The sequence below is a fragment of the Zootoca vivipara genome, chromosome 11 (assembly GCF_963506605.1).
Source record: "Zootoca vivipara chromosome 11, rZooViv1.1, whole genome shotgun sequence".
Taxonomy (NCBI): domain Eukaryota; kingdom Metazoa; phylum Chordata; class Lepidosauria; order Squamata; family Lacertidae; genus Zootoca; species Zootoca vivipara.
Window position 1 is genome coordinate 52,382,633 of NC_083286.1, and position 14,967 is coordinate 52,397,599.

At 41.8% G+C, this 14,967-nt stretch overlaps 1 protein-coding gene across 1 annotated transcript in view; it reads right to left on the reverse strand.

The window, feature by feature from the left end:
* Positions 1-14,967, reverse strand: part of DCC (DCC netrin 1 receptor) — a 904,619-nt gene that overhangs the window by 448,624 nt on the left and 441,028 nt on the right. Inside the window, exon 3 of the mRNA XM_060280362.1 lies at positions 2,386-2,670. Within this exon, the coding sequence (XP_060136345.1) occupies positions 2,386-2,670 (285 nt within the window). The remainder of the gene's footprint in view (positions 1-2,385; positions 2,671-14,967) is intronic.

Below are 14,967 nucleotides of genomic sequence, written 5' to 3' on the forward strand. Positions count from 1 at the left end.
CGCTAATGATGATGCAATATAGTTAGTAATAAATGGGGGGGGGAGAGAATAGTTACACAAAAGAGTTGCATGGTCCTCAATTATTTGTTTGCTTTCTTAACAAAATATATGTATGAAAAGCTTTTAAAAATTGAGGTAATTGAAAATAATGCATCACTGGCAGGTGGAAGGAGTTTTGCTGCTTACTAGTCTTAGAAGAAGGGACCCAGGTGGCGCTGTGGTTAAACCACTGAGCCTAGGGCTTGCTGATCAGAAGGTCGGTGGTTCGAATCCCTGTGACGGGGTGAGCTCCCGTTGCTTGGTCCCAGCTCCTGCCAACCTAGCAGTTCGAAAGCACGTCAAAATGCAAGTAGATAAATAGGAACCGCTACAGCGGGAAGGTAAACAGTGTTTCCATGTGCTGCTCTGGTTTGCCAGAAGCGGCTTTGTCATGCTGGCCACATGACCTGGAAGCTATACGCCGGCTCCCTCGGCCAATAGTGCGAGATGAGCGTGCAACCCCAGAGTCGGTCACGACTGGACCTAATGGTCAGGGGTCCCTTTACCTTTACCTTTAGTCTTAGAAGAGAGGTGAGGAAATTCCAGCCCATGGAGCAAATTAGGTCCTTCAAGCCTTCCCATTTGGCCCACGAGGCAATCTGTGGGGACTTTAAAGGAGGTCACTGTAACTGTCAATAAGTTGAGCAGCAGTTACAGGGGAACTCTTTGAAGGCATCCACCCAGCTCCAATCAGCTTGATTGGCAACCTTCTTTGAATTTTGACAGGTGTCAAATTTCTGGGTGTCATTATGACATCAGTGACTGACAGGAGGGTAGTCACACCTATATGTCACATTTGGATGATGGGGGAGATTGGGATCTGGCCAGTTGGCCATATCAGGTTCCCCATGCCTCTCTTAGTTTCTGTTCTCTCCCTATGCCTGAAAATATTCCTCTAGTGCTGAAAGCATGTTGGCCCATTCAACCACCACTGCTATTTCTCCTCAAGTCTTGGAAGTGTCAATTGAGATTGCCTGGTCCAAATGACATTTCTCAGCCCTGAAGAAGTGAGGGGCATTTCAAATGAAGTTAGCTAGTGCATTGAAAACCATTGCTCTTTGGGGAAACCCGTAAGAAAACAAAGCAGAAGTCTGAAACTGTCAAACTTTACTTCTCTCAGATAAAAGCATCCTATACTGTATTTCAGAGTTTATATAGCAAGGACGGGGATGGATGAATCTGTCACTTTCAGTTTCTTTCAGACTCTTATTTTCCCCAGTCTTCAGCTCAGTACCAAGTAGATTTGAATTCCATTTCTGTATCAACTTATGAAGTTTACTTTTCTTTTTAAAAAAGACTATTCAAAACTTTTGCATTTTGTGTACATTTCTCCGAATGTCTGCAGTTTTAGACACACCTTTGCCCCAGGATGTAGTTTTGTACATTGTTTTCACTAATACATGCACTTTGGTGCACACATTTTGGTTGGAGAACTGCATCAAAGAGCTCTGAGAAGTGTGAATTTCCAGGGGTAGCTGTGCTTCCATTTCATTTATAGGTTCAGGAAGCACAAAACATGTAGCAGTGTTGCTATGCCAGATTTGGAGAGAGGAACCCTGTTACTGCCAACTATTTCTGTGGCATATTTGCTTCACAAGGTAAGTTTGCCCCAAATCTATTCTACAAGCAACCAAACCATTAATCCCCTTTTAAGCAGGAGGTACTGAAGCAAAGTGAATGGAAGTGCCAAGGTTACCCAAAATTCCAGGCAGAAGTGGGGTTTAAATCCAATATCGTAATGCAACACTCCTTCATTTGGACCACATTAACTCTCCCCAATAATATATCGTATACCAAGTAATAATGTTTTCTTATCTGCATCAAACAGATCTGCAGTTTTTGTTTTTGATTGTTTTTACATCAGGTCTTCAAAATTATATTTATTTGTAGTAGGTCAGCACAAAGTCCTCCACCCCACCTTCACCACATAGTGGTTCAGAAATGAAGATGAAAATTGAATAGTTCCAGGGTCCCATGGGAAGCTGGGAAATAAATTCAAAGGTTGCAGTTGAGAACACCATATATTGGTTGGTTGGTTTTTCTTGAAGCAAGACATTTCCCCTACCCGCAATGCTCTGGGAAGGTATTCATGGGATTTGCTTTTGTAAAGGTCACATTTACATGTTGCATGCTCTGCCCTTGTGAAGAGACCACAGTGGCACAAAACAGGCACATAAGCTCGTAATACTTACAATTTAAATTGCAAAAAAAGGTCAATTTTCACTGGTTCACTTCAAAAGATATCCACATATTGGTGGGTAAATTTGCATTGCAAACCAGATATAATCAGACTTCAATGCCATAACTTTAATGAGTGATTTTACACATATTTTTAAAGCTTCTTACCTGACAAAACTCTGACTTCTGCTTCGTTTCCAGTTCTTGAACTGGCAGGGTTTTTTGCAAGGCATCTATAGATCCCACCATCCCCTGCTTGAATTCTGCTAATTTGTAAAGATCCAGAAGGCAGAACTGCCACACGGGTATCACCAGGATTCAAAACCAGATCTTCTTGGTTCCTTTGCCAGTGGATGGTTGGCATAGGTTCCCCTACAACTTCGCATTTTAACAAAACAGTGTCTCCTGTAAATGCTGTGACAGAGTCTGTCTGGGATAGAAACCTCAATGGACCTGTGGAAACAGAAAAAGAAAGAAAAAAAAACACCAGTTGAAAAGAAGATCTAAAATGCAGGGGTTTCTTTCCCCCTTGTTTCCTGCTGGTTTGGATTCACTTAATTGCTCTTCAAGTCTAAATTAGGTTAACCAATTTACTTTGTACCGTATTTTTTGAACAAAACTATGGCTCAGAAGTAGTTTATGAACAATATCCATCAAGATGCACGGCAGCTGTGAAAAAGGTGAATTCCATACTAGGGATCATTTAAAAAATACAATGAAAATAAAACTACCAATTAATTATTGTAGAAGTGGGGTAGGAAAGCTGGGGGGGGGGATCAAATTTGACAACCAATGTGCCGCTTTGGTTTCAGATAGTACATGGGTAGACGAGTCTAAAAAGCCTGAGACACAAATTTTCACAGCCCACTAGCGTCTATGGTCGCTCATTTACCAAAAGTAATGCATTTAGTGTTAGCTCTGGAAGTGTATACATTGATTCTGACCAAACCAAGCCTCCTAGAGTACAATATACACCAGGAGGCTAACTTTGGTCAGTATAGACTCAGGCACGCCCAACTCTATAGGACTGCAATCTACTCCCAGTATAATAAAACTGGCAGTGATCTACTCATTGCCATTGCCCATAGTTGTTAACCTTTCTTAGGGGGGAGTGAGCAGAATTGTTTACCTTTGGGGGGGGACCAGAGTTGTTGAGCTTTTCTGGGGGGAGGATTGCATAAAATCAATCGCCCGGCACTCAGATGCCCTCCTTCCTTCCACCACTCTGAAACAGGCTCAGTGATTACAAGCTTTCATAATGCATAGTGCACACGTCACAACCACTCATGACAAAGCAGGCGATCACTTTTTTTACTCATGCGATTGACCTGGAGCACCCCAACGGTTGACCTGTTGATCGCGGTTGACCGGTTGGACATTGCTGGTATAGAGTATACACTTCCAGAGTTACCAACTTGGCTAAATTGCAAGAAGTCTCTTTAAAGATTGCACTGGACACCCCTTATACCTTTCAAGAGTTAATTCCACTTTCTCGTCTTTATGCTGGAGAGGACATAAGCTTAATGGAATGAATCTCCACATGTGGTGGGAGTGTACATTGCTTAAAGATTTCTAGACCCATTTCTTTCCACTACCATTCACCATTACAAGGCAACATCTTGTACCCAATCCCATGCCAGCCTTGATGTTAATGGAAAAAATATATCAATCCAATGATCAAACATAAAGAGTTGAACTTCCTTCTCATGACAGCAATGAGGCAAACCATTGTTTCCAACTAGAAAAAGCACCACCTCCCACCACAGAAACCTGGACCCAATATGTGTGGAAGATAGCACTTATGGAGAGCTTAACTCACAATAATAGGGTCATAAGAGGGGTAACAGAGAAAGACGGGTTTGACTCTGTATGTTCTCGATTTATAGCATTTATTAACAATAGTACAGTATTCTCCCTTCTGTCACAGCAGCCACTATGGAGAATTGTCTTAATGCTTAAGATCGAAGTATACCCTGTGGATGTGAGCTGAATTTGTAATGTAAGATTTTCCTTGTTTATTTTGATGCCATACAAGACTTGATATCTGCACATGTATTATTTGTCTTGGAAGACAACACTTTGTCAATCAAAAGTGTGTTTTCAAAACCATAGGATATATAAAAAAACAAACACAATAGCTATTTTGCTAAAAGGATCTCAGTATTGCAGATTGGAGTGGGGAGCCAATGTGGTGTAAAGTGTTGGGGAAAGACCCAGGAGAAAAGGATTCCAATCTCCACTCAGTCATGAAGCTCACTGGGTGACTTTGGGCCAGTCAACATCCCTCAGCCTAACATAGCTCAAAGGGGATAATTATAGTTACAGGTAGGTAGCCGTGTTGGTTTGAGTCGAAGCAAAATAAAAAAATTCCTTCAGTAGCACCTTAAAGACCAACTAAGTTTTTTTATTTTGGTATGAGCTTTCGTGTGCATGCACACTTCGTCAGATACCTTTTCATGCGGCTCAATGTGGTGCCTTCCATAGTTCTAGTTACAGGTAGGTAGCCATGTTGGTCTGAGTCGAAGCAAAATTAAAAAAAATCCTTCAGTAGCACCTTAAAGACCAACTAAGTTTTTATTTTGGTATGAGCTTTCGTGTGCAACCTTGTCCCTTGGAGGAATGCAATACTAAATAAATATGTCAGGAAATGGGGCATTCTGGAAAACCTTAACACAAGTGTCTCTTTTATTTTACTGAACTAGAATATTCGAAAACAGGTATATAGATAGCAATCAGCTTCCATATTCAGAGCTAGTATACCTCTGCGTAATGAGGCAAGGAATAGGAGATGACTCTTGGCCTTCTACCCTGCTTATGGTCTTCTCAAAAGCATCTGATAAGCTATTATTGGAAAACAGGGTGTTATAAAACTAGATGGACCTGTGTTTCATTGTAGGTGGCCACTTCTCGTGTGTACTCTTTGTGTCCTTCTGGAGCGATGTGCAGAAGAGGAAGCTCACGCAACCCTCCACACTGTCCTCACATCTGAAGCTTGTGCCAATCCCTGTAGAAGAAACATGTACGTCTCCCTTCAGGTGTTACTGGAGAGGGTCTCAAGCTTGGGGAGGACTTGCATGCAGAAAGTCCTAGGTTCAATTCTTGACATCTTCGGGGAGGACTAGTAATATGCCCCACCAGAAACCCTGCAGAGCCACCGCCAGGGACTGAGAACCTTTGGCCGTCAGATGTTGTTAGATTACGACTCCCATCTTCTCCAGAAAGCATGGTTAATGGTCAGGGATGATGGGAACTGTAGTCCAGCAATATCTGAAGTGTCACACATTCCCTGATGTAGGCAGTACTGAGTTAAATTTACCAATTCTCTGACTTGGCTAAAGCCAGCTTCCTATGTACCGCCTTGCTCTGGAACTGCAAAATCCAGAAATTTGACTCGCTCATGCTTCATCTGAGCCTCATCCTCCAACTCCCCCCCCCTTGACTTTTTTTCTGCAGCATTTGCTCTGTTAATTGATGCAACTGTCAAGACAAAGTCTTCCACAGCTCAACTTCACATTGTGTCTTTGTCCCTTCAGGGAAGATTGTCTCCTAACCAGGGTCTCGGAGAATAGTACACCTGCTTTTAAATTCTAATCGGAAAATGCCACGCAAGCCTGATTTGCCCTACGGCCTGGTTGGCAGCCTATCAAGATCCCCATCTTCCCCCTACAGAAGGCCTAATTATTAAGTAATTAAAGTTCATTTAATAAAAAGGGCTTATCATTTGGGGGACAGACCTTGGGGTCTGGAGCATGTGTGTGACTGCTAAATATTCAGCAATTTAGTAACAGTCGGTGCAATCCCCCAAGGAGCAGTGCTTTAAAATGCTTTGTTTGTTTCAAATTAAAGTCTGCAAGGTTATTTAACAGAAAGGAAGGACCTGTTTCCCCGCCCATCACCTCCCTCCTTCCATTTTCAATTTGAACTACAGCTGAAGGGCAAAGAACCAAAGTAATGGAAAGGAGCTATTTGCTTCAGTTTGGTTCAGATAATACCAAAAGGGAATGAACAACGGCAAAGTTGCAAAGTCAAATCTTCCACATGTCGTTCTTGAGCTTTGCCTGACTTTTCTTTCTTTCTCTTCCATATTAGGCTGGAACTACATGTGGGGGTTGGGGGTACTGCACTGAGGACATGGGGCACAGGGACAAAGCTCAAACTTTGGGAAGAGGACTCAGGAGATGGGAGATGCAATGGGGATTCAAGAAGGTAGCAATTTTCATTCTGGCCTGTATTCATCACAATCAACACCATTTCCATTCTGCTGCACTTCAGATTCCACCAAACACCATGTTATTCATCTCACTGTCCCATACTTAACTAAAACTTATGTAATTGATCTTCTTGGCGATCACTTTTAGCCGAGTAAGATTGTCTTCCATAAACACGGTTTTAACAATGACTCCGTAAGTGACTGTGGGGGCCAATTCTGGATCCACACATCCTTCCACAGTAGGGACATTGGTTTCCTGATGGGAGTTGATCACGGTGTGGATCTGCCAAGCATGCCTTCCTCTTAGCATGTTTCTCCCTTGTATCCTGAGTTCAAGGGTCTTCAAAGCCCATGACACCTTTGGTAAAGGCTGTTCTCCAATTGGAGCACTTGCAGGCAAGTGTTTCCCAATTGCTGGTGTTTAAATTACATTTTTAAATATTTGTCTTTAGACAGTCTTTAAACCTCATTTGTTGACCACCAGCATGGCACTTTCCATTTTTAAGTTCGGAATAGATTAGTTGCTTTGGAAGACAATAATCAGGCATCTGAACAACATGACCAATCCAACGAAGTTGATGTTGAAGAATCATTGCTTCCACACTGGTGATCTTTGCTTCTTCCAGTACACTGATATTAGTTCGCCTGTCTTCCCAAGTGATGTGTAAAATTTTTCAGAGACACTGTTGATGGAATCTTTCGAGGAGTTTGAGATGGCGTTTATAAGTGGTCCATGTTTCACAAGCATATAGTAAGGTTGGTAGTACAATAACGTGCCCAACTGTATAAGCAACTTCCGTTCATTTTGACGTAAAGGAAATGTCAAAACTATGTAAAAAGAAAGTAATTAATTCCTTATTTGGGGACTTTAAAACAATGACGTGAACAAACACTGATCACATTCACGTGACTGATCTTTATTCTGGACCACAAACACTGCAGCAATTTCCATTTCACTGGCCATGACAGTGCTGGCAATGAGACCTGAAGCACACCCCTAGCCAGAAGCTGTGAATAGTCCAAGATTCCAACTCCTTACCAGATGAGGACACTGCAGACCAAAGAGAACTGGCCTCCAAATATCAAATGAAGCAGAAACCCGAAAAAGTGGGGGGGATGTGTGATTAAATAAATATAATGTGCAGAGGGTAATATTTTAAGAACAATGGTCTAAATGGCTCTGTTTCTGTGTCTGCAAATCCCATCTTTTGAAAAATTGTAAGCAAAAAAATCTCAGTGGAAGTAATAATATTGATGCAGAGTTGCCAGTAAATCTGTGCAATTCAGATTTCTGATTTAGAAGAACCTACTGGGAGAAAATTGGTGTTAATTATATGCATCTAAGAAATGCTTTTATAATGGAAAGCCAAGGAAGCTACCTCACATCAGGAGTAAGGGGGGGAGTGATAACCAAAGTCTTATTTTTATCAGGTTTGTTAGTACAATTCATCTGATGTTTGAGTTGTTCAACAAAAGGCCATGAAATATACTTTAGTCACATGCCATTTACAACACTGGGGATATTACTGTCATTTCAAGAGAAGTAAAAAAGGTGACACCAGAAAGCATAGAGGGTGAGAATCTCAAAACAAATCTCCCTAAAAAACAAATCATTTGTATAGTTTGATAGTGTAACAAAAAGCCACCAAGTGTATTTTGCCTAAAGCAAGCTGATTATGGAGATCCCTGTTCAGCTGAGAGATCTGCAGAAATGCAGATGAAGTCCACAGAATTTTAACCAGATTTGCAACATTTCTTGGTAGGAAGGTTTATGAAATACCGTACGTTGCTGAATGTATAACAGTTCCCAACTCCTTTAGACTAGGGTTACCAGATTTTTTTCAAAGAATCGGGGGACACTCCCCCCCCGCCTCTACTCCCAGCTGCAGCAATTTAGCAGCAGAGAAACTGCCTTCTACTGAGTGAGAACATTGCTGCATCTATCTCAGCACTGTTTATGCTGTCTGGTAATGGCTCTGCAGGATTTCACACAGGGATCTCTCCCAGCCCTAGCTGGAGATGCCAAGGATTGAATATGGGACCTTCTGTCTGTGGAGAACTTTGGGCTCTCGGATCTGAGCGGTGCCCTGTGTGATGCTAAAGTTCAGCATGCACCCCTCCCTCGCCTCTCTTGTTCTATTCCACAGCATTGTTTGGGTGCCCCGTGTAGGGCAGTGACCACACCAGCCGTAGCACCCTAAAACCGCCTTTGCTTCTGTCTGAGACGCACAACCAGAGATACAGCCCTTGACTGGCTTGTCACAGCTGAGTTGTGTGCTGAGAAACAAAGCAAAAACACATGACTTGGTACCTTGCCAAGAGTCCATCACACTGTAGGGAGAGAATTGCTAATTGTATTATTGAGCTAAATCTGATCCTATAGTTTGCATTGCCTGCATTGTATAATTCTGATTGTGTGGCTTAGCCCCCAATATTCCTAAAATGCTTTTCTCCTTAAAATGCCTTTTCTCTTTGCCTCTATGCCTCTGTGTCAAAGTGTAATGAAAATATTCAACAGCTAGACAGGATGGCCTTGCCAGAAAGCACAAGGAGCATCAGGAGATGCTCAAGGTCTACACCAGGAGATGACGCAAATATCAGGCACACTCAAGGCTGCTTGAGGCTGGCACCGGGGTAGCATTGCTGAGTCAGCGTGTGTTTATGAGAAGGACAGGATACGGATCTTCCTTATATGGACTTGTAACCCATGACCCCCTTGCGTGCGCACATTTACAGAGGAGGGGGAAAGGAGCCCAAGAAGTGTATAAGAATCTTTGAAAAATTGTCCTTTTTACTCTTGTCATGAAGGTGATCACCAAGAGTCTCTTAAATTTAAGAATTAAATTCTTTCTCTGGATTCAGCCCTCGGTGTCGTTGTTGACTGTCTCTGTCCCTGCCTGGGCGCAACTTAAGGACCCTTTATTAGCAAATGAGGCTACAACACCTCTCTATGTAGTCCCTCAGAGTTCCATGATACCTCCAAGCCGCTCCCTGTAATGAAACTCAAGAACTGCAACCAAACGTTTTGTCTGGCAAGTACTTGTGCAGACCACCTTCCACTCTGCACCAGCACCACTTCATTTGTGCCAAAGCTGAGTTTCAGTAAACAATTTTAGTGTCAGGGCTCAGCTCTGTTTATTATGAAAAATAATGACATCTCCTTTGAGCATCTGCAGAGTTTGCGTAAGTAGAGAAAAGAGATCCCAGTTTGATAGAATTCCCCCCCCCCCTTGGAAAGAGAAAGTCCAGACAGACAAGCTCTGAGCGTGTTGCTTTTTCTTCTTCTTTAAACTGAGCACTGCCCTCACTCCCCACCCCAGCATGAGAGACATCAACAAAATATGAGAGAATCTATCCCCTTTGTATTCTACCACCTTTTTATGTGTGTGTCTCTCTGGCACGTTTCCACCTGTCCCTCTCCTTCTCACAATCAACTCTTCCTCACCCTGTTCTTTCGGTGTGGGGTAAACTCCTCTCAGTTTGATTTGGAATTGGGTCAGCAATTACAAGCATCACTGGAGAATTTTTCTGAAGGGAATTATGTTTGATTCGTAATACACTTCAGCATTACAAGCTAAGCAAATTTGTATTCTGAAGCAGGTAATTACAAAGTTGGGAGACATCACCCCTCTCTTTCCACCTCCTTGCCTCGCACTTTAATATCCATGCATGTGATCTTAGCTTCACAACCACTGCAAGCACAATGCAATATAAAATGTCTAAATGAGTAATATGGGAACTAACAGTGTAACCCAATACATGTCTTCTTTGAGTTCAAATATACTAACTCCTCAGAAAGAGTACTGTACACAAGAGGGGTGCAGAACCTGGGTCCAAATGTTCCCATAATATCTGACCATTGACTATGCTGGCTGGAGTCTGATGGGAGTTGTCCAAAAACATCTGAAGAATTTCAAGATTTCCATCCCTGGTGTATAAATTTGCAGCATAAATTGCCTAAATTACGTTCAGGATTCTCATTCTTTAATTTTATGAAGAAGAAACCTTGACCCTGCATTAAGGGTCATCTTCTTCTTAAAGTAGATTTGTTTGGGTTGTTTAAAAATAAAAAATGGCATAAGGCTGTTGTTGATTTGTTAAAGAAATTATAGAAAGACAAAAGAGTTGTTTGCAGCTAACTTCCACTCAAGGGTAGACCCACTGGAATTAATGGGCTGTACTTTAAGCCTATAATTTCATTAGATGTACTCTGAATCAAACTGTTGCTGGGTACAACCCTATATATCTTCTAGGAGGTGAAATACAATAAAAATCAAGAATGTTATTGGAAGGAAAATAGGAGAACCCAGGGGTAAAATAAATGATTTGCATAGCTAATGGTGTCTCAAAGAAAGGAGGAAGATAAAAACAAAACAGAACTATTTCTAGCAATATGGCATAATAGATAAATGAGGTGGGTAACCATGTTAGTCTCATAGAAAAACAACAGTGGTTTAAAGACCAAAATTTATTACACCATAAGCTTTCATATGCTAGAGTCCACTCCACTTCATCAAATGAATTAAATAGCAGATAAAGACTGGAGTTGCTCTTTTTATGCAGCTTGCACGTAATAACTGATTACTGATTTTTAGATTTTATTGCAAGAAAAGAACTATTGTTGGGCTAAATGCCTGAATTAGGAGTGCTAAGAACCTAGACCCTTGTTTTGGCTGTCTAAGGCCATAGCTCATGGCTAGATTGCATGTTCTGTCTGCACATAGCCCCAGGTTCATTCCTTGATACGTAGGTAGAGCTGGCAGAAACCCCTTTGAAGTGCAAATAATGAGTGGTATTTATTTAAGTTTTACTCATTATGGGTCCATTGAAAGCAATGGACCTAACTTAGTCATAGTCATTCAGTCTTTTTTTTCCCTGCACATTTTTTAAAAATATTTTTATATTTTATTTGCATTTCAAATCATTACAAATTATATCAACACCAACAGAGGAAGGAGAAAGAAAGAGTAAGAAAACTTTTATAAATTATAAGCAATTATAAATCAAGAAATCATATAAAATGGTAAATCATATACATTTAACATGTTATAAGTAAGTAAAAGTAAACTTCAACAACTTAATGACCAACAAAAGCAAACTTCAATTATGAAGAAACAAGTGAAAGAAGAACATGGATAGAAAGAATAAGATAAAAAGGTAACTAAAAAGAGAAAAATAAAGAATTATATATAAAAAAGATATATATATATATATATATATATATATATATATATATATATATATATAATTTACAATTTTTCTACCCCCACCATCCCACCCTCCACCCACCATACGTGAAATTGTGCTTCCAGCCATATTTGTTCTGCACCTTTTAAGTTCTTTCAATCATCTGTATACCTGAAACATTATTATTTATCTCTTAGTAGATGTTTTGTGCCTGAGTCATCAAATGGCTTCTGCAAGCGAGGGTTTTTCCATCATTCAGTCTTGATGAGCCTACTCTGAATAAGACTTAGTTGAATGACACCAAGTATTGAGCTATATGGACATATGTTTGGACACACCATTAAGCAGCTTCCTAGGTTCCTAGTATTTGCATTGAAATAGGACACAATCTCAATTGCTGTTAGGGGCAAACTTAGGTGCTGCCACACCAGTCTGATACTCACTGGTATGTCGGGCCGGTAGGCTGGGCGCTGCACGACGAAGCCGCGCGGACGCCATTCTGCGCCCTGCGAGGGCGGGGGCGCCGGAGCGATCCCCACCCCTCAGCGCCAGGGCGGCCGACCTGCTCGAGACTGCCCTGCTGATACTCTAACCATTGTTGTTGTTGTTTAGTCGTTTAGTCATGTCTGACTCTTCGTGACCCCATGGACCATAGCACGCTAGGCACTCCTGTCTTCCACTGCCTCCCACAGTTTGGTCAAATTCATGTTTGTAGCTTCGAGAACACTGTCCAACCATCTCGTCCTCTGTCGTCCCCTTCTCCTAGTGCCCTCAATCTTTCCCAACATCAGGGTCTTTTCCAGGGAGTCTTCTCTTCTCATGAGGTGGCCAAAGTATTGCAGCCTCAGCTTCAGGATCTGTCCTTCCAGTGAGCACCCAGGGCTGATTTCCTTAAGAATGGATAGGTTTGATCTTCTTGCAGTCCATGGGACTCTCAAGAGTCTCCTCCAGCACCATAATTCAAAAGCATCAATTCTTCAGCGATCAGCCTTCTTTATGGTCCAGCTCTCACTTCCATACATCACGTGTGTGTGTGTGTGTGTGTGTGTGTGTGTGTGTGTGTGTGTGTGTATTCTTCCTGTATCATTACTACTGGAAGTTGTAAGCAGCTAAATTTCATTATTGTTAATAGATTTCCAGAGTTCTCGCATCTGAAAGACAACAGCTATTTTTGCCAGAGCACTTGGATCAGAGAACACAATGAATAAGCCAACATAAAACTGACTGTGGAACTGTCCAGTTCACAACAGACAATTCTTTTGCTTGCAGCATAAATATTCAGCCAGGAAAAAAACACATTCGATTTTTACGGGTCATGCTGACTGACATCCAGCAAGTAAACAAGCAACATAAAAGCTGAGAAAATTTGGGATTTTTAGATATCCCTTTGGTTTCAGTAAAGCAATCCAAATGCGAGGGTGATATAAAGTCTAGCTCCAGGGTAAGAGAACTGGTCTGGCTTACAGAAAATAAGAGACTTAACAAGAAATGGCTAAAAAGTTATTTTTCTTTGGGTTTCTTTAAATACAGTTTTGTTGTGATTTTCTTTTTTTTTTACATCGGCTTAGCAGCAAATAGCTCAACAAGGGAAGACCAAAGACTAACCAACCAACTAGGGAATGTTGTGAGAAATGAGGATTTATTTTATTTTATTTTTTTACTAATGGGCACAAAATCAGGTCACCTTAAACAGGGATAGCCACATCTATCATGGACAATAAGTGTGATAGGAGTTGTAGTTCAGAGTTAATGTGATGTAATGGTTAGAGTCTCCTTCATGGAAAACCATCCCAATGAAAAGGAAATGCAAGAAAACAAAGTGGCTGTCCAATCAAGACCTTACAAATAGCGGGGGAGAGAAGGCAAGCAGATCCTGAAGCTGAGGCTCCAATACTTTGGCCACCTCATGAGAAGAGAAGACTCTCTGGAAAAGACCCTGATGCTGGGAAAGATGGAGGGCACAAGGAGAAGGGGGCAGAGGATGAGATGGTTGGACAGTGTTCTCGAAGCTACTAACATGAGTTTGACCAAACTGCGGGAGGCAGTGGAAGACAGGAGTGCCTGCTGTGCTCTGGTCCATGGGGTCATGAAGAGTCAATCATGACTAAACAACTAAACAACAACAACAACAACACACACACACACACACACACACCATAATCTAGCACAGAGATATCTTAAACACATGTCTTGGTATTCAGCTAACTCGCCCCATTGGTGCAAGGATTACTGCTACCAGAATGAGACTTCTCCCTTCTTCCACCGCCCTCCCTGCATGTGCCGCACGCCATTGCCAAATCTGTTCAGGAGCATTGAGGGATTTAGGGGATGCATGGAGGGAGAGGGGTGCAAGCTGGAATCCTTGCACTAATGGAACCCTGATTTAACATTACAGTGGTACCTCGGGTTACAGACACCTCAGGTTACAGACACTTCATGTTACAAACTCCGCTAACCCATAAGTAGTACCTCGGGTTGAGAACCTTGCCCCAGGATGAGAATGGAAAGCGTGCGGCGGCAGCAGGAGGCCCCATTAGCGAAAGTGCACCTCAGGTTAAGAATGGTTTCAGGTTAAGAACGGACCTCTGGAACGAATTAAGTTCATAACCCTTAGGGAAGCTTTTAATGTTTGATGGATTTCTGTATTTTAAAATTTTGTTGGAAGCCGCCCAGAGTGGTTGGGGGAACCTGGCCAGATGGGCGGGATATAAATAATAAAAAAATAAATAAAGTATTATTATTATTATTATTATTATTATTATTATTATTATTATTACCACTGTATTCAACTCATAGATTTCAAGGATCTGCAACACACATGGTGCTATGCTGTAATGCTGTGATATACTCTGGGCAGGTTTAGTTAAGTGGGAGATGGAAAGAGAGGGAATGAGACATTAGAATGCTAAAAGGGGGAGGGGGACCCCCACGATAGAGTCAATGAATATGCAGTTCTATATCAGTGCTTGGAAAGTTCATTTTAAGAAGGAATTAGTATCGGTTCACTCCCTCCAAAATGGAACTAGTTCAGTCAATTCACAGTTCCAGGTGGTCCTTGGAAGTTTGGGTTTTTAGAGGCACATAGCTGTGCATGGGATGAAATATTTGGGTGGTGGTTGCAGCCAAATGTTCCTCCATATTAAGCCCAGACTCCAGGTGGAGGTCACTGGTTGGTGCAGTGGGTGTTGGCAGATAGCCTTTGCTGCTGCTCAAATGTTCTGGTGTGCTGGTGCGCCCTGCTTGGCTATGAGCCCCAACTACACTGTACAAAGGTGCAGACTCACTGGCTTACCCCTGTACTGCTGATCACATGTCTCACCATCATGTGCATACTCCCTGCCACATCTTCTGCA